Source organism: Diceros bicornis, chromosome 33, assembly GCF_020826845.1.
Source record: "Diceros bicornis minor isolate mBicDic1 chromosome 33, mDicBic1.mat.cur, whole genome shotgun sequence".
NCBI lineage: Eukaryota > Metazoa > Chordata > Mammalia > Perissodactyla > Rhinocerotidae > Diceros > Diceros bicornis.
In genome coordinates, this window is record NC_080772.1 from 1,783,544 (window position 1) to 1,803,534 (window position 19,991).

Below are 19,991 nucleotides of genomic sequence, written 5' to 3' on the forward strand. Positions count from 1 at the left end.
GCTCTAGCTATGTTTTGCAGTCCTATACAAACTTGTTGCTAGACAGCGACTTGCAACTTGGAATCAGAATGTGCCTCCTCAAAGGAACGTGCAAATCCTTCTCAAGGCCCCAGAGAGCATTCTGAGCCAAATCTTGTTTAGGTACTATGTGATCCTTACTAGATTGAAGGAAGTGAGATGGGGCATCAAGTTATTTCCAGAAATGAGTGCTAGACATGTTTTGGCTTATGTCTACTCTAGATTTCCCGTCCTATACAAACCTGTTCCCAGACGTGACCTGACAAGCCTGATTCAGAACTCTGCCTTCTGAAAGTCATGTGAAAATCCTTCTCAAGGGCTGTAAATGCCATCATGTTCTAAACCTGGTTTCAGTGTATGATCTTTGCGAGATGGAAGGGAGAGGGATCTGGTACAAAGTTATTTTCTGGAGTGGGCATCATACCCAGTTTAGCTAAGCTCTAGGTATGATTGCCAGTCCTATGCAAACTTGTTGCTAGACAGCGACTTGGAACTTGGAATCAGATACTGCCTTCTCAAAGGAACGTGAGATTGTTTGTGAAGGCCCAAAACGTGAATCTGTACCAAAATTTGTTTAGGTATTATGAGATACTAGCTGGAAGGAAGGTAGATGGGGAATGAAGTTATTTCCAGGATTGTGTGCTAGACCTGGTTTGCCTCAGGTCCACTTTGGATTTCCAGTCCTATACAAACCTCTTCCCTGATCAGCACTGACAAGCCAGGATCAGAACACTGCCTTCTGAAAGGCATGTGAGAATCCTTCTCATGTGCCATATATGGCATCATGTTGTAAACCTGGTTTCACTGTGTGATCCTTACGAGATGTAACGGGGAGAGATCAGGCACAAAGTTATTTCCAGGAATGGGTGTCATACCAAGTTTAGATCACCACTGGTATGATTGCCCATCCTATACAAACTTGTTGCTAGACAGCGACTTGGAACTTGGAATGAGAATGTGCCTTCTCAAAGGAACATGTGATTCCCTCTGAAGTCCCTAACTGGGAACCCGTTCCAAATGTTGTTCAGTTACTACTTGATCCTTACTAATTGGAAGGAAGAAGTGGCTGTGCAGTTGCCGTGCCCAGGTGAGGCTCACCCCGAGGCGGTCGTGAGGGTGGTGGGTGGAATTGGGATGGCGTGTGTGTTGGCACCAGCAGTGGCGACAGAGACTCAGAGATCAGGGATCTCTCTCTCTCTCTCTCTCTCTGTCTTTCTGTCTCTCTCTCTTTTTCTCTCTCAGGGACCTGAGGAGAGGAGGTTGGCATGCCCTGCCCACCTCACTTACCTCTCCCCTGGGCCCTTCTTTCTCAGGCCACTCCAGGAGCCCTGCGGGCTTGGATTCCACCCATCAGACCAAGGGTACATGCGCAGCCACCGGGACCTGTGGCGGGCCTCAAGAGTCCTCAGTTGAGGCCCCGCCGACTGCCAGTCTCTGACCGGGTGGGGCTCTCTTTCTTGCCTGCCAGATTCAGGTGAAGAAGGAATGCCGCCCTTCTTTACTTGGCTTCAGCTGTTGTCTCCCTCCATTCCCCCACTTCCACTCAACTGGCTGGCTGCTTCCCTTCTTTGGAAGCGGTGGTCTGCCCCTGGTGGCCAAAGGCAGACTGGGGTGGGAGGTCAAGGCTCTGTTTCAGCCAGCTGTTTTGTGCCAGGCCTCATTTCATCCTGGAAAGACAGAACCATAGCGTCACCCCAGGCCTGCACTTTTTGACTCCAACCAGGTGGAGGAAAGGCTCTGTGGAGTCCGAAGGGCTGAGACAGGCATATGGCAATGTAATGAGTGTGGCCCAAGCAGGCCTCAGGCCTAGGGACCCGAGCCCACACTGGGCACACCCTTCCAGCATCAGGTCCCAGCCTCTTCTCTGGAGTTGGGAAGGCCTGGCCTTCCTAGTGCCCAGGTTATGGCTCTGAGGAGAAATCCATGATGGAGGGCATGTGTAAGGTCCTCTGCCTGAGGGTGCAGGTGCAGTGCCCATGGCGACAGCAAGGCTGGCTCGGCTTGCCTGCTTTCTCCAAAGGAGGCTGGCCAACCAGCCAAAGCAGCCACCTGGTCCATGCCCCTTTTGAGTGGACAAGTTCTGGAGGAAAATGCTCTGGGGCCTGGCACCAAGATTCCTTGGATGTGTGCTGGGCCCCATCAGAGCAGGAAGCAGCCTGGCAACCAGTGTGCCAGACCTGAGATCTGGTTTCCCACACCTGCATCCCTGTCCAACCCAGACCTCTCGAGGGAGGACGATGGTCTTGGCAGTGGTGAGTGAGGAAGGACTGGCAGTAAGACTTTCCTGGGATGCTCCGGGAGAGGGGGCCAGGGGATGGCCTGCCCCTGGCCAGGACTGCGGGACTGACCCAGCTCAGGGCTGTCAGGGGCAGAGAATCACCCTCTGCCCCTTCCCTTTAGGTTCTTATGGCAGGCCAAATGCTTAACAAATCAGATTATCTGGAGAAAATAATACCAAGCTTAAGCACGTGTGTACATGGGGGAAACCAGGGAAACTGAGTCTCTAAACACAATGGCAGAGATTCTCCTCTTATATCCTATCTTCACCCAAAAACAAAGGAGGATTTTGGGGATGGGGTTTTGGGATTAGAGAGAGGCAGAAGATAATTATCATGGAGTGGGACATGTAAACAATTGTCTGAACCATTTCCCCTGCACTGGGTTCAGGTCCAGAAGGGACAGCATGGAGGTGACCAGGAACTGGCCTCTCTGTGGTGGGGCTGGCCCAAGACAGCAGTGGTGGTGGGTGGAAGTGGGATGGCATCTGAGTTGGTACCAGCCATGGTGACAGCGACTCAGAGATGAGGGATCTCTCTGTCTCTCTGTCTGTCTGTCTCTCTGTCTCTCTCTCGGGCACCTAAGGAGAGGAGGTTGGCATGTCCTGCCCACCTCGCCTACCTCTCCCATGAGCCTTTCTTTCTCTGGCTGCTCCGGGAGCCCTGCAGGCTTGGGTTCAAACTGTCAGGCCAAGGGCGCAAATATGGCTGCCGGGGCCTAGGGCAGGCATCGGGGGTCCTCAGTCAAGGCGCCGCCTGCCCTCCAGGCTCTGACAGACTGGGGTGCTCTCTTGCGCCCACCAGGTACAGGTGAATAAGGTGCACCAACGTTCTTGACTTGGCTTCAGGTGTTGTCTCCTTCCCATCCTCCGCTTCCACTCAGCTCGCAGGGTGCTTCCCTTCTTTGGAAGCAGTGGTCTGGCTCTGGTGGCCAAAGGCAGACTGGGGTGCCAGGCCAAGGTTTTGCCTCAGCCAGCTGCTTCGTCCCGGGCCTCATTTCTTCCTGGAAAGACAGAACCACAGCCTCACCCCACGCCTGAACTTTTCAACTCCAACCAGGTGGAGGAAATGCTCTGTGGAGTCAGAAAGGCCGAGACAGGCATAGGACAAAGCAGTGAGTGTGGCCCCAGCAGGCTACAGGCCTAGGGAGCCGGGGCCACACTAGACAAGCCCTTCTGATGACAGGTCCCAGCCTCTTCTCTGGAGTCAGCAAGGCCTGGCCTTCTTAATGCCCAGGCCACGGCTCTGGGGAGAAATCCATGATGGAGGGCACACATGAATCCCTGTGCCTGAGGGCCCAGGTGCCATACCCAGGGCAGACTGCAAGGCTGTCTCGGCTCGTCTGCTTTGTCCAAAGGAGTCTGGCCAACAAGCTGAACCAGCCACGTGTGCCAGGCCCCTTTCAAGGGGACAAGTTCTGGAGCAAAGAGCCCTGGGGCCTGCCGCCAAGTTTTCTGGGGCTTGTTCTGGGCCCCGTCAGAGGAAGAAGCAGCCTGGCAACCGGTGTGCCAGACCTGAGATCTGGCGCCCTACCACACCCGAGTTCCATTCCTGCCCAGGCCTCCCAAGGGAGGAAGACGGACTTGGCAGTGGCGAATGTGGTGGGGCTGGTGCTGAGCATTTCCTGGGATGCCCCAGGAGAGGGCGCCTGGGGATGGGCTACCCCTGGCCAGGTCTCAGGGACCAAGCCAGCTCAGAGCTGTCGGGAGCAGAGAGAGAATCCCCCTCCGCACTTTCCCTTAAGGTTCTTATGACTGGCCAAATCATTAACAAGTCAGGTTAGCTGGAGAAAATAGTACCAAGCTTAAGAACTTGTGTACATGGGAGAATCCCAGGAAACTGAATCTCTCAGCACAGTAGCAGAGATTGTCCTGTTGAATCCTATTTTCCACTAAAGACAAAGGAGGATGTTGAGGGTTAGGTTTTGGGATTTGAGAGGGGAAGAAGACAATTCCCATGGAGAGTGACATGTAAATGTTTCTCTGAACCCTTTGCCCAGCACTGGGGTCAGGTCCAGAAGGGCCAGAATGGAGAGAATCAGGAACCGGCCTCTCTGTGGTGGGGTTGGAATGGGTGAGGGCGTGGGGGTGGTGGGGGAAGTGGTATGGTATATGAGATGTCACCAGCGGGTGGCGGCAGAGACTAATGGTCTGGGATTTCTCTCTCTCTATCTCTCTCTCTCTGTGTTTCTCTCTCTCTGTGTCTCTCTCTCTCTGTCTGTCTCAGGGACCTGACAAGAGGAGGGGGGCATGCCCTGCGCACCTTGCCTACCTCTCCCATGGGCCTTTCTTTCTCTGGCCCCTCCTGGGGCCCTGTGTGCTTGGGTTCAACCTGTCAGGCCAAGGGTGCATGCGTGGCCACTGGGGCCTATGGTGGGCCTTGGGGGTCCTTAGTGAAGGCTCCCCCCATCTGCGAGACTCTGACCAGCTTGGGCATTCCCTCATGCCTGCCAGGTGCAGGTGAAGAAGGTGCACAGCCATTCTTGACTTGGCTTCAGGTGTTGTCTCTCTCCCATCCCCCACTTCCACTCAGCTCGCAGGCTGCTTCCCTTCTTTGGAAGCGGTGGTCTGGCCCTGATGGCCAAAGGTGGACTGGGGTGCGAGGTCAAGGTTCTGCCTTGGCCAGCTGCTTCGACCCAGGCCTCATTTCTTCCTGGAAAGACAGAACCATGGCCTCACCCCACGCACGCACTTTTTGACTCCAACCAGATAGAGGAAAGGCTCTGTGGAGTCAGAAGGGCTGAGACAGGCATACAGCAAAGCAGTGAGTGTGGCCCCAGCAGGCTACAGGACTAGGGAGCCAGGTCCATGCTGGGGAATCCCTTCCAGCGACAGGTCCTAGTCTCTTCTCTTGAGTTGGCAAGGCCTGGCCTTCCTAGTGCCCAGGCCACAGCTCCAGGGAGAAATGCACGATGGAGGGCACCTGTGAGACCCTGTGTCTGAGGGCCCAGGTGCCACACCCAGGGCAGACTGCAACGCTGGCTTGGCTCGCCTGCTTTGTCCAAAGGAGGCTGGCCAACCAGCCGAACCAGCCGAACCAGCCACATTTGCCAGGCCCCTTTCAAGGGGACAAGTTCCGGAGCAAAGAGCCCTGGGGCCTGCCGCCAAGTTTTCTGGGGCGTGTGCTGGGCCCCGTCACAGGTGGAAGCAGTCTGGCAACCTGTGTGCCAGACATGAGATCTGGCAGTCTCCCACACCTGGGTCCCTGCCCCACCCATGCCTACCTTCATCGAGGGAGCACGACGGTCTTGGCAGTTGCGAGTGTAGGTAGTCATTAGAGACTTAACTTGGACTTGTAGTAAAAGAGCCTAACATAAGAACATTGGGCTTGGGCTCTGCCATTTGTAACCTGGGTGAGTTTCCTAGCCTGTGTACCCAGTCTCTTCATCTATAAATTGTGAGAAGAAAAACATCTACTACATCTGGATATTTTGAGTGTTATGTGCGTTAATGTATGTTCAAGCGCAGAATTAACATTCAGAGTGTAGTCCCTGGCTCAGAAGAACTGTTTGATGCTATTATCATAATTATCATTATTTCACGTCCTTATCATCCTCGTGAGTTGCCTGTAAAACCAACCATTATCCACAGTGTCAACAGTTTTCTTCCTGGTCCCTGCTTAAAGGCCTGCAGTTGGTGCCTCGTGCTCTTAATCTCCTGTTTTTATCCCAGTCCTTGTAGGGATACATTTATTCCTTTCTTCTTTGCACTAAGGTGCTGAATTGGGGGCCCACACCCAACCCTGCATGTTCTTTTAATATCCGATGCTTTTGAAACACTTATTACTGTTTACCTGGTGGATTATACTCCCTCACATGAACAACGTACAGAAGATAGGATGTAGGAATCGTTACATGTAGGACTCTGAGTTTATCATAACACAGATTACAGTTGATCAAGGACCAAAGTAGTGTTCCTTAATGCAAAAATCTTCAGAGATGAGTGTGTTCTAATGTGACACCACCTGAAAATAAAACAAGCACATAAAAGCATAAGTAGTTTTAAAAGGAAAAGCACACAACTAAAAGAATTGATCCCATTAAATACACTATTCTATTTGTTTATGTATCAAATTATTGATAGGAAATAGCCAGGTGTAGAGATAGTAGAATTGAAGAATTTCATAGAGAATTATTTAACAATTGTTCATATCTTGTGTTTTACATCTTTGATTAGGGTAATATTTTCACCTTTTCCTTTCCTGGTGTCTCTATCTTTCTCAACTTTTCCAAGAGATATATTTATATTATCCTCTAAAATTTTAGAGAAATTTTTAAAAAGTTCTGAAACATTTTAATTTGTATTAAATTAATGTTGTTGATTTTGTATATTGGAATAGCACTAGATTGCAAGTTAATTAGTGATAATTCGAGATTTAGTTTGGTAAAAGATGGTAGTTGGAATTAATACCAGGATGTTTGTAACCTAGTTTTTCTTCATTATTTGATGTAGTTTTCAAAGTGCCAGAGCTGGTCATTTTTAATATAATAAAGAGTCTCATTTTAAAATATGTGTTCCTGGAGAGGGTGATGGAAGTAAGTAGAAAATAATTTACTGTAGTGACTTGTTTTTCTCTAATGGATCTGTTATAAACCCAACAGCCATATAGCATTCTTTTGTCCAAATGACCTGATGGCACATAAATTTTCTTGCTGTGAATCGAGCAATCTGGGATCACACTATCTTCTCCCTCTTAGTCAGGCTTTCAGTTGTAACAGTGACATTGTCAATAATATAGTGACAAATTTGCACACAGTCTAATATTTACTAAAATATATATATATCAATTGCAAACTTTGATAACATAATTGTTAAGTAAGGAACTATTTGCAGTGCACTTAAGAACTGATTGCTACACATTACTGTGTAGTGACATCATGGTTAAAACCATTCTTTGCAACATGTGGCCCATTTCAATTTTATTTTAAAGGAAAAGGTTCAATAATCTTTCTCTTTTTGAAGAAGAAAGAATTGCATTTCCATCTCAGAAAATTGAGAACTTGTTTTTTGCCTTCGTTTTTCTCTTCAGCTCTTTATATTGCTTATTAATTCACATGTCCAGTTACTTCAGATTCATGGTGCTACCTCCTCTGCCTTTTTCATGGTTCTCACTTTAATTTTTTCATAATCCCGTCTGTGAGAGAGGTTTCTCTCCACCTTCATATATCAAGGAAGGAACTGACCCTCCTTTATGTGAACTTGGAGACAGAGGCCAAAGTGAAGCCTCAGTGCCCCTCCCCACCAGTGAGTGGCAGAAGGGCTGCAGATTCCTGTGAATCTTTTTCTCCCCTCCTGGCTCTCTACATAGTTGGCATTGTCTCCATGGAGGAGCCCAGCTTGTTACAATGGAATTTTTGAAGTCTATAGGAGCTGGCTGAAGGATGAGACTGGCTAGAAAGGACACCAACAAGCAGTGTGTTCCTAAAGTTGGTGGCAGAAACATTAAGAAGAAGAAAACCTTTGCATTTATCTTCTTTTGTCTTTATCTTCTCGCTCTTTGTTTTCCTTTACTTATATGGTACAAACCCTGTCCACCCCCCATGGCGGTTTTTTTTTCCCTCAAATCCCCAGTACTTAGCTGTATATCTTGGTTGTGGTTCAACCCCTGGTGGTTCTTTTTCCTAGAGTCCCCTTGCATTTTATACATATCTCTTTAGTTCAAATTATTTCTGTAATGTAATTTATCTGTTTATACATATCTGTCTTCCTTGCAGACCCCCAACATTTCAAGACCTTTGGGCACATAGTATATACTTAAGTATTTGAGTGAATCAATGAAGATCTTTTGTGGAATAAGATCTAAATAAATAAAATACCTACCCAGCACACGAATGCAAGCATTTGAGAGAGAGTTTTGTGTCTGCTGAAGCAGGCTGTGGACAAGTTTAGGGGCTCAGTGCCAAGGTTACTCAATAGATTTAGATAAAATGAAAGAGATAATTAACTTCAGTTTTAAAATTCATGGAGAACAGGAGCAGGATATCTAGGTGTGACTCAGGACTTGATCATTCTTGTTGCATCTTTGAAAAATCCAGTGCTTTATCTTTCTATGAACATGTGACTGGCCAAGAGAGTGAACAGAGGACTGGCTTTTAGAAAGGCTATTTTGTCACAGGAAATCCTGGAGGAAAATATATGGAAGGAGAGCTGGTAGAAACATGGCAGAAACTTTTTGTGTAGAAACCCTAAAAATTGTGTTTACATGCTGGCTGAAAGAATTGTAATCCAACTTTTCTCCAATATAGATTTGAGCAGCTTTTAAATATCTAGGTATACAAAAGGATTACAATGGAAAATAGATCAAACCTAAAGGAATTTAGGATGGAACAATGAAATGAAGCTGAAATAAGCCAGTGCACTGAAATGTGTTTCAGAAGGACCTGCAGTTTTTTTTTTTAATGTTTTAATTTTTTTTGTGTGTGTGTGTGTGAGGAAGATCAACACTGAGCTAAAATCCATACCTCTCCTCCTTTTTTTGCTGAGGAAGACTGGCCCTGAGCTAACATCCGTCACCAATCCTCTTCCTTTTTTTCCGCCAAAGCCCCAGCAGATAGTTGTATGTCATAGTTGCACATCTTTCTAGTTGCTTTATGTGGGATGCAGCCTCAGCTTGGCCAGAGAAGCAGTTCGTCGGTGCGTGCCTGGGATCCGAACCCAGGCTGACAGTAGCAGAGCTTGGGCACTTAACCACTAAGCCATGGGGCTGGCCCGAGGACCTGCAGTTTTTAAAAGTAGTTGGAAATGTATCCCTCAGGTTTAAAGTAGAAAGGGAAATGGGAACAATTCTCTATCATCTCATGTCCATGAGATTAAAAGCAACAGTCTCTCAGAGAAGCAAAACTTTTCTGGCCTCTAATGTCCCAAAAAAGTGTTTTGAATGGTGCCTAATGAAAGAGATTCTGTGTGACGTAATGCAAATACAGTGTCATCAGCTCATTTTCAAGTTTAGTTCAAACACTTTAGGACACGTTCGGTTGAGGCAATGCAGAATTCTATAAGGGGCCAAGGAAGAGGCTGACAGCATTCCCTCTCTCAGCTTCTCACTTGAAGGGAGAAAATGTTCTTGAACAGAATGACCATGTCTCCTAAAGATAATGCTCCATCTTCAATTTTTCTTTTTGTAAACTCAGCCCACATTTCCCCTTACATATGCAAGCTAAAGCCTGAGTGTAGACATCCTTTGTTGGCAATGAGGAGCAGATCCATGCTGTTAAATGATCAAATAGGCAGAACATACGGTTGGGCCCTTTCAGGAAAATTACAGGTTCAACCCCACCTTCATTGGTGGAGGACATGGTATACCAGAATTAAAATATCTACCATTTATTATGTAGTTAATCATAAATCATGTTATTTAAATGAAATTTAATGAATTCTTCTTCTATTAAGTTGACTAGACTTTAGTCAACCTGATGTATAATTTCATATAGGTGCATTTTTACTTAAAATGTAAAACTCTTTAGAGACAGCTTCATTCAGTTTTAGAGGTGTATTTTGTATATTTTGGTGTGATTTTATTTATTTTCCTTCATAGCAGAGAGGCACATCCTAGTCTTTTTCTTGCTGCCCTCTCTCTACAAGATAAAACTCATCCAAGTTTATTTTGTTTTTTAAGGCATAGGCTTACTTTGTGGTGATACAGAGATCATTTCTGAAACATATTTAGAACTGTGGGGAGCCCAGAATTTTAGATTATGCTCAGAATTTTGTGATGTAACTTCAAAAAAAATGGAACATTTAAAGTTTTGCCAGGAAAGTTTTCTCCTACTTTGCTTCACAGTAATTAAAAAAAAAAAACTGTTTAGTTTCTTAATTCTTCAGAAGGGTGAGTGAAGGATTTGGCAGGTTTAAATGTACCCTTGAGAGAGCTCTCTCTGAGTTACTCTTTCAAAGCAACCATCCCAGTTGATGAATATTTAATGGGGACTCTGTCAGTCCCAGAGATGAGAGAGGCAGTTCCTAAAGCTCCAGCAGGTACTGGGAGAGGAGAGCACTGATAAGCAGTGCCATCAGAGCTTGGATGAAGCGTGGTCATTCTCAAGATGTTAGAACTGAGTGGAGTTCTCAAATGCAGCCCAGGGACTCTAGACCTGAGCCCTGTTCAGAAGCCAGTTGAGTTGTCATTTGCTCTGAGCATGGTGTTGTCAGGGAAGAGGGAGGAGCCCCCTCTTCCCTTTTCCTTAAGGTTCTTCGGGCTGGCCAAATAATTAAAAGACAGGTTAGCAGGAGAAAATAATACCAAGTATAATAACACGTATACATGGGAGAAACCAGGGAAACTGAGTTTCTCAACACAATGGCAATGATTCTCATCTTAAATACCATCTTCAGCTAAAGACAAAGGAGGATGTTGGTGTAGGTAGTGTTTTCGGATTTCAGAGGGGAAGAATGCAATTCACAAGGAAAGGGCAATGTAAATATTTGTCAGAAAATTCTTTACAGGGCTGCCTATAGAGAATGTGGTTAGAGAGACAGAAATCACAGTAATCAAGAGTATATAAGGCCGGCCCCGTGGCTTAGCGGTTAAGTGCATGCACTTCGCTACTGGCGGCCCAGGTTCAGAACCCAGGTGCGCACCGATGCACCACTTGTCCAGCCATGCTGCGGCCGCGTCCCACATACAGCAACTAGAAGGATGTGCAACTATGACATATAACTATCTACTGAGGCTTTGGGGGAAAAAAGGAGGAGGATTGACAATAGATGTTAGCTCAGAGCCGGTCTTCCTCAGCAAAAAGAGGAGGATTAACATGGATGTTAGCTCAGGGCTGATCTTCCTCACACACACAAAAAAAGTATGTACATTTAAGACCTCTCCTTCTGTACTGATAAGAGTTTCCAGAGACAAGGCCATACCCCCCCTTCCCAGTACATGGAGGGAGATACCTTTACAAATGTAAATATTTGGTAAACAGAACATTGAAAAGAATGGCCTTATTGAGGACCCTGCCAGGCTGTCCATACCCAGAGTTAAATTCCCTTAGGCAGTTAGTGGGGAAGGTCAAATGTCCGCCAGAGAAAATAATCAAAGTAACGTGATATATTTCAGGGTGGTCAATTTTGATTTCCCACAGTGTGTTCTCTCTGCTCGTGCCCCTTTTTGCCATTTCTCATGCTTCCCCTAACTCTTTCTCTTTCCTACACCTTCTTTCTTCTTTTTTCTCTCTTTCTTACTTTTACTCTATCTTATATTCTTTCTCCTTATCATTTTTTTCTTCTTCTCTCATTGTTCTCATTCATTTTCTTTTTATTTTGTAGTACAGTTACTCTGTACATCACTTTCATCTTAAAATCTTGACCCTCTACAACTCCTATACTTCAGCTAGCTATTTTGAAGAGAGTATTTTGATAAATTTCTCTTAGATGTTATAACATGCTGATTCAGGGAAATAAAAACTATCACGAAAGGGATGGGGATGGAGAATGAATTCAGTTCAGGTAGTCATGAAATAAGACAGAGGGAAACTGAGAGCTTAGGTGTGGGTGTTCAAAATATTTCCTGATACATCTTTGTAGTTCATTGGTGTGGTAAACTGCACACAGTCTTATTTACTGTTGGAGCCCAGAAGTTTGCTCCTCTGGGCAAGTCAGCATGTCTTGGCCTATAGAAAAGACTCTAGGAAACACTGCCTGCATTTCTAATGTAAAGAGCTGTTCGTGTTCCACCAGGAGACCCTTTGGGCTCTTCCCTGCACTATCTGAATAGAAACAGAGGAAGAGAAGCTTTTCTCAATCTGCACAAAGCCGGGACCCTATCTTGAGTTTGAGAGGATTTGCATGTGACTGAAAACACAAGTGTTCCAGAGTTTGGATTTGCTTTAATAGGATCTATTGGCTGGCTTTGATGTTAAAGGTCTTTATTCAAAATTGACTACCTCTAGTGCTAAGTTCAGAGTGGAGATTTGTCAGTATAAGAGAGAAGAATCCCTTTTTGATTAACTCAGTGAAATATAGTATTTGGGAAAATGGTTATATTTGAAGGCCACTTGTTAATATTCTGTTGCCACAGTGACATCTGTTGGTAAGTGACTACTTCATGTTATTCTTAATCATTTCTGTTTGAAAGACACACCTTGAGCTTGATAAATAAATGGCAAGCAATAGGATATATTGGAGTATATGAGGAAGCCATTTGGGGTAAAGCTAATTCGGCCTGAATTTGTTTTTCCAAAAAGGCCTGTGGCCTGCATTGTGTAACTGCTTTGCCATGTCCCAAAGAGAAGAGTAAATGCCTTTAAGATAAGGATGCAACTTCCCCGCCACTGGCATTGCCTTAAGGATAAGCATTTCTCCCTAATCTAGGATTTGATTGCTGCAGTCATCCTGTGACCACCCAGCTCCAGACAACAGACCTGACACCAGCCAAGCCCATCGAGACAGCAGACCTGCTCCCCGCTGTGTCCATCTATATCTATTCTGGCAGGGCAACCTGGCAGGGCGGATCTTGTTATAGTAAAAGAGACATTGCAATCATATGTGATACTTTCTCTTTGACAGTATGTAACTGCTCTGTACACCCCACTTCTTTGTTGCCCTTCCTTCCTTAGGGAAGGAAGGCCCCGGGCCACGGTCCTCAAAAGTTGGCTCATAATAAACTCACCCCAATTTTGATTTATAGTTTGATTATGGATTATTTACATCGACAAGCTGACATGCAGGAAGTAGTAAAGGCACAGTGGTATCTGTGTTGCCAGATATAAAATCTTTCCTCCCTCTTTCCCTTCCCAGGATGCCCACTCTTCATGGTTTCACCTACTTCCATGCTGTGCTCATTCTTCTGATTACTCCTTTCATTCCCTCCTACAATTACTCAACAAATATTTAAACACCTACTCTATGCCAGGCTTGGGATACACTAAGGAAAAAATTTTCTACAAAATCTCTGTCTTCACAGAGTTTGTTTTTGTTGGGTAAGAGAGATAATGGCTAAGTAGGCAGACAAGTGAATTACATAGTCTATCATGTGATGATCTGTTTCATGAAGAAAGTAAGTGACAGGCAATGGGGAGAGCTAGGGAATGAGTGGGTTGCTACTTTAGAGAGCCCAGGGAGGCTGGAGCAAGGCCCAGAGGGAAGAGACAGGGCAGGAGGACATGCAGATGTCCCAGGGCTGCAGAGATGCTGTGGAGGGACTGTGACTCGGATGTCAGTGGGCAGCAAGAAGCCAGTGTGGCTGGAGCACAGTGAGCAAGAGCAGAAATGCAGAGAAGGTTTGAGATGTCAGGGAGGGTGAGCAGATGACAGAAGGCCCCTGGGCCCATCAAAATTGTGCTGTAAGTGAAATGAAAACTTTCAATGTCATTTAACTATACGTTATACAATTTAGGTAGTAAATACCTTTTGTTTTTCTATAGCCTTGTCACGTACATCAACTAAAATGTTGCTAAATTGGGAATGTCTAAATTATCCCCAGGAGTGACTGCTGTATCTTGTCAGGTGTCTAGTCTGCACAGCAGTCGGAGGTGGGAGTGACGTGACAGTCAGGAGATGAAGTCTAGTCTTCAGGTTGCCACCAACTGCTTGTGTTATGTCTCATCTGTAAAACGTGGAGGATGGAAAAGACGAGTGGTTTTCAGACTCCGATCCATGGAGCACTGGGGATTCCTGAAGGCTTTTTGTTTTTCTTCTTATGTTTGTAAACATCGCTGCAAGCTTCACGTAGAAGAAAGTGTCCCCTAGCTTTAAAAAGATTCCTAGACTTGGTTATCCCTCAGGTTTTCCAGTATGAAGAATTTGCAGTCTCACAGACTCCTAAAGGACAGACTAAAGGAGCACAATCCCTTTCTCCCGAATGTCTCTGGTGACAGTGCTCATCATCTCTCATTCAAACCAGAAGGTGATTTGTCAATAGTGAGATGTGGCATTTGAGACCCCATCCTTCAAGATGGCTGAGTTGTCATCTATCATTGTACAGACTTACGATAAGTGAATAATATAAAAAGTGAATGTCTCAGCAGGTACTTTCTGGCACAAAATAGAAACTAGGAATTGAGAAAAGTAATTATGATTGATGTCTGTCAATAAGGGCATAGGGCTATTCTAATTCCAAAAGTAATTAACGGCATGAGTGTTAGTCACTGTACATATTAAATATATTGAAAAGCAGTCATGTTCTCATAACACAGAAGTATAACTGGAAGATAAACTGGATGTTTTTGGTACTTATAGCTAAAGATATATTTTATTTAGTTCTATTTTCTGATTGAGAAAATGAGAAAATTTATTTTTTAGTATACTGACTATCTTCTTCCTTTCCAACATAGAATCTCAATCTGCTATTTTGGAAACTCCGAAAAAAATGTTCAGATGTTGTTCAACAAGTAAGAAGATCTTGTTAGGATGTGGAATCCTTTTCTCTCTTATTTGTCATAAAATTGTGACAAACTCTGATTTATCTTCCTGTCTGCCCAGCTGGCTAGGCCACCTTGTTTCTCTAAGCCTGCAGGGGAATCCAATCAGGTGGAAGGGGATGTTTTCTTCCACTTAGACTTTGCAGAGGAAATCAACCTTGAAGTGGAACTGAGCACATGCTTTTCAGAAGCTGCATCATTCTCTACCCAGCCAGAACATTGGACCTGACAACAACTGGATCCAGCAGAAAACTGGCCACTCTAGGAGATGTCATGTGGAAATGTGCTTGGTTGGACTAATAATGACAAGGATATGATTTTTAACAAAATCTCTCAGAGCTTTTCTAAAATCAAATAATATTCTTAAGTTGCTTTAGTAGATGAAACATTAGTTAGTGTCTTTTTAATTTTCACAGCTTTTTTTTCTGTTACTAAAGAAGCCACATTTTATGTCTTTTTTTCTTGTACCAAAATGGACTCACTATTAAAAAAAGGAAACCTGCAAGAAAGGAAACACTCATATGGGATAGAAATTGTGGATAGCAGTTGCTACTTTTTATATAAAACTATCTGTTTAATTTATTTATACTTTCTCCCAACTCGGCTTTTGAAAATAACTTAGTATTAGAAATTACCAGTAAGAAGAGGGTGTGCTCTCTTGAGTGTGGTCCAGTAGAAGTCAGGCGACTGAGACATGAGTTCTAGGCCCAGGTCTGTTTCTGGGTAGTGTGTGAAAATGTACTTAGGCTCTCTGGAATGTAGTATTCCTTTCTGTAAAATTAAAGAATTTGATGATTTTTGAAAACTTTTCCAAATATTAAATGACTTCTCTTTTAAAAAGAAGCAGACATATCCTCCTTAAACTTAAAAATTATCAAAAATGTTTTGTGACCTTTCACTTGTCAAGAACAACTGATGTCCCTTTAATTATATTTATTGAAAATAAAGATCATAAAAGTATAAATTTAGGAATCTAATAAATGAATTAGCATAAAAATGATCCAGGAAAAAATTTATGATCAATCAAGATACTACATTATGAAAGTATTACTGCTTATTACAGTATATAAAATTATGACACTAAAATAGCAGGTTTTTCCAGTTTGTAAGTTTATATTGTTACTCACATATCACTATTAACCCTATTATGTTTTACAAGTAATAAAATATCTTGAAAGGAAAAAACAATAAACCAGCAGCCCTGCATTTCACATGAAAGTTGTGCTCCCCTGGAGGGAAAATGAGGATACAACATTGGTCGAGTACTTCATTTTGTAATCCATTGGTGCCTCTCAAAACTATAGCTATTATTGTAAGAGTAAAGATACTCTTAAGAATAGTGCCACAAAACAGGTTTTCCCAGCTTCTTTTTGTCAAAGCTGAGACCTACATCAGGCTGGGGCACTTGAAGAGGCATGGTGGACTCAGCTGAGGGTTACTTAATTACTGTGAGATGATTAGCAAATAGCGAATAAGATGGAGAAAGATTAAAAAGAGGTAAAGGGAAACAAAGCTGGAAATAAGAATAATAGTGCCTTCAAAATATCCTCTCATTATTTTTATAGCTTTTTTTTTTTTTTTTGAGGCATGACTAGGATAGTATGTTAGATTTTTCTGAATCCTTATCTCCAGGGCATATATTACTGAGTTCTTCATTATATATGAAAATGCCAAAGAAAATCTGGACAAAAGTATTCTATATTATCAACAAGGACAAAACATGTACAACATGTTAATTTATTATTATTATATTATTTATTATATTTTATATAATTTATATATATAATTATATAATTTTATATTTATTATTATATATTAAGATTCCAGCTGTAATAGTCAAGATATATATTCACGTGTGTAAAATTGTGATGATTTTCTATTTTTCTCGGGCTATGAACCGTGGTAAAATATACAGTAATAAGCAGAAAACCTGATGAACTAGGTGATTTAAAACACCTGATATTACAGCTTGGCCATTCGAGGGTGAAATGGATGAATTTAAATTTCACAGCTTCTCCTTTCTTTGTAGCCAGTGAAGTGTCTGGAAGACAGAAAACACATAAAACTAATTGAGAGTTAACAGTATTTGGAAGCAGTTGAGGTTAAGCACTCGACAATGATGTTCCTTACTTCTGGAGCTATTGACTCTTTGTTATGAGTTTATTGTATAGGCGGGTTCTCTTCTTAGATGATTTGTGTATGTGTCATAGAAGAGAGACAAAGAAGGAGAATTAACTGTCAATCTACTGTGCACCGGTTCCTTTATTGTATTATCTCATGCAATTCTTACAGTAATCTTTTAAAGTAACTATTATAATTCATATTTAACTGATAAAGAAAACCATGTTTACAAAATTGATCAAGGATAAGAGGGAAGATCTGAACATCAGTCTGTTGGGTTTTATGCCTCATATTCTCTCCACCGTGATAAAAATGGTACTTCAACATGGGTACTCACCGTCTGGCTATTTAATACCACGTCCTGCCAACAGCATTGGATGAGATGAGATGAGAAGTTTATTTCCAAAGTTATTCTACTATATTTAAACTATATTATTTATGAGTCAGATGTCAAGACATGTTTTAGAGGCAGAGAGAGCAACTGATTAGTTCACCTACACATTTTTCAGGTTCACTATAACTTTCGTGTGCCACCTTGTGTCAACTTTACCAACTTTAGTGCTTCACTGTTCTTCTTTAAAAAACTCACAATTTCACTTTTCTTGTAAAGCACCTTGCTGTTTTCTTCTTAGTCACTAGATGGCAGTTCTGTATGTCTGTAAATTACCACTGCAGCAGGAAACGAGAGGTCTTAAGCCAGTTTACTCTGTACAAATGATGGCCATAGGAGGATTTCTGGTCCATCAAGGCTGCCTGTGTTTTTCCGTGGCCGTAACGGGGATGTCTAGGACAGCTTAGTCAGAGGCACGAAGCAGAGTCAGAAAGCATCCTCTAAGTTCTTCTTCAGATGTGCGTTCAGTCACCTGCCCTCTCACCTGAGTACAATGGAGTTTGTTGAATGTGTTCTGACTCTTACTCTCTCTGTAGTTAATAAGTCTGGGAGCTCCATACCCCTAGAAAAAACACATGACTCATAAAGAATTTTCTCAACTAAACGGAGTTGAGGGTTGTGGTGTTGCCAGAGAGTTTGATGCTTAAAGAAAATACAGCTGGTGCTCATGAGGAAGAAAGAGGGTCACCTACTCCTGGAGGGCTTTTATTGATGCTCCTATAGAATGAGCAAGTTTAAAATAAAACCACATTGCTTAAACCTCACTAACTGATTGTTTTATTTTCAAATAATGTGCTCTGAAAATCTGCTATGTCTAAAAAACTATTTCATAAAACTGACACAATTCTGTTTTTTATTCTCTGGTATTTGAAATACTATTAAAACTGTAACTCCTTTAACATTCTACAATATACAAACAGGCAAATATCAATTATATTCTCTAAAAATGTTTGCTCCCATGCTAAATATTAATATATGGTAGCAAAACTGGTTACCACCCAGTTTTTAACTAATTTTTTGCTTTTGAAATTACATATAAAATTTGTGTTTTGAAGTATTTTCCTAAAACTCAACATCTTTCTGACATAAGTGGACTAGTTGAGAGGTAACTAGAATGAAATTTGATCTTTAAAACTCTAGCTTTATGTAAGAATTGATAATATCAGGCAGTTGAAAGTTGAGTCTCTCCACATTATATTTATTAATTGTGAATAGCCACATCTATTACCAAGTGCTGAATAATAAAAAGAAATTAAACAATATCAGCACTCTTACCCCACATGTGGTACAGTTTATATGCAAATAAATTCTCAAAGGTCAGAGAAATGCTTATGATTTCAGATAACTGGTAATATACTTGCTCATTCCAGTTTTAACCTCATTTGAAATTGACTTAAAATTCTTCTCTTAGGATCCTGGTCTAATCAGTGCCCCCTGCTCCCCTCAATGCCTCATTTGATTGCAAAGTTATCTGAAGAATTTAATATTCTTTTCCATTTGTTCTCTTTAAAATATCTGTGATAGTGATTTTTATACAATGACCAGTTGGTACAATTTATTATTAGTTTCAGAAACATCTTTATTTAGGAACAAATCAAGGAAATGTAGCCAGAAAAACCCAGGACCCTGTCACCGTAGCCGAATCAATGAACGCAATGACCAGGGACCGAGGAAAAGAAAAGTGGTTTAATTTTGCCAGCAAAATGAGGCTGTAGTGGGCACATGCCCCAAAATCCACAGTCCTCCTGAGGCATTAGGAGTTGAGGCTTTTAAAGGAAAGTCTGTGGGAAATAATATATCCTTGGTGACTGATTATTTGTTGGAGGAGTGATCCCAGTCTTCTGGCGCCAAGCCGCTGTCATCTCTATCTACAGCGGGAGATCTAGGGCTCCATCAACCAATCTTCTCTCATCACCAGAAATTTGGCCTTGGGGTGTGGACGGCAACTGCTGCCAATTAACGATTACAGTTTACAAGGTTTTAGGTGGGGGAGGGGAGCTGCGGCTTTGCAGTTCGGCGTCCTCCCATCAGCCTGCGTTTAGCTGAGTTAGGGGAGCTGCAGGTGTCCTCTGTTTGTCTGTCCCTGTGATGAATGGTGGATTCGGCGCCAGGAAGCGGGAGTTGGGGAGCTTCAGCTTCTTGATAATTTTGAGATCTCAGTCTCCCTGTAACAAACCACAAGAACTGGTAATTAGTCAGAGTTTCAGTTTGTAGACACCTGGGCTTTCAACAATTTATTACCTCCATTTGTCTTGTGGAATTCAGGAACACAAAGGGTAAAACAACCCATATCTACATGTGAATATAACTTAGAGAAGCAGAGAAGGGGGAATGAGTGCTTTTTGATTTAACCCCATATATGGTGGGTTCAATGCTGGGGAACAGATATCAGGGCTGGTATCAGAAACAGATGTGAGGAATGTGGGGTTGCATAGCTGATGGTGCTTGAGGGATTCCTCATGGGAGTCTTGGCATAGAAAAGTTTAAAGAGTAAAGCATCATTGGTCAGATCAAAAGTGTGGGGTGAACATAATTCTGAAGGAATAATGATGGAGATATAAGAACAAGAAGCCACTTGAATTGCGTTGGAAGGTATTAGACACATCAAAGAGCTGGGAAAAAAACCTTGTTTAATGTAAGTTCTTTCTAAACTCTAAGGCAAAAAGTAATATGAATTTACATGGTAATTATAAGCCACAAAACAAAAATTCACAAGACAAGTAAAGAACTAAAGTAGAAACCAGAGTAAGAAAAATAGAGGTTAAAGGAGAGATGGAGAGAGATGGTTGGGGTCAGAAAACAGACAATCCTTGAAGTCTCCCTCAGACTCTGATCA

At 42.9% G+C, this 19,991-nt stretch overlaps 1 protein-coding gene across 1 annotated transcript in view; it reads right to left on the minus strand.

Annotated features, from left to right (window-relative positions):
- Positions 1–19,015: 19,015 nt before the first annotated feature.
- LOC131396452 (uncharacterized) overlaps positions 19,016–19,991 on the minus strand; it is a 57,266-nt gene continuing 56,290 nt past the window's right edge. The window contains exon 3 of the mRNA XM_058528654.1: positions 19,016–19,320. Coding sequence (XP_058384637.1) covers positions 19,136–19,320 — 185 coding nt within the window. The 3' untranslated portion in view covers positions 19,016–19,135. The remainder of the gene's footprint in view (positions 19,321–19,991) is intronic.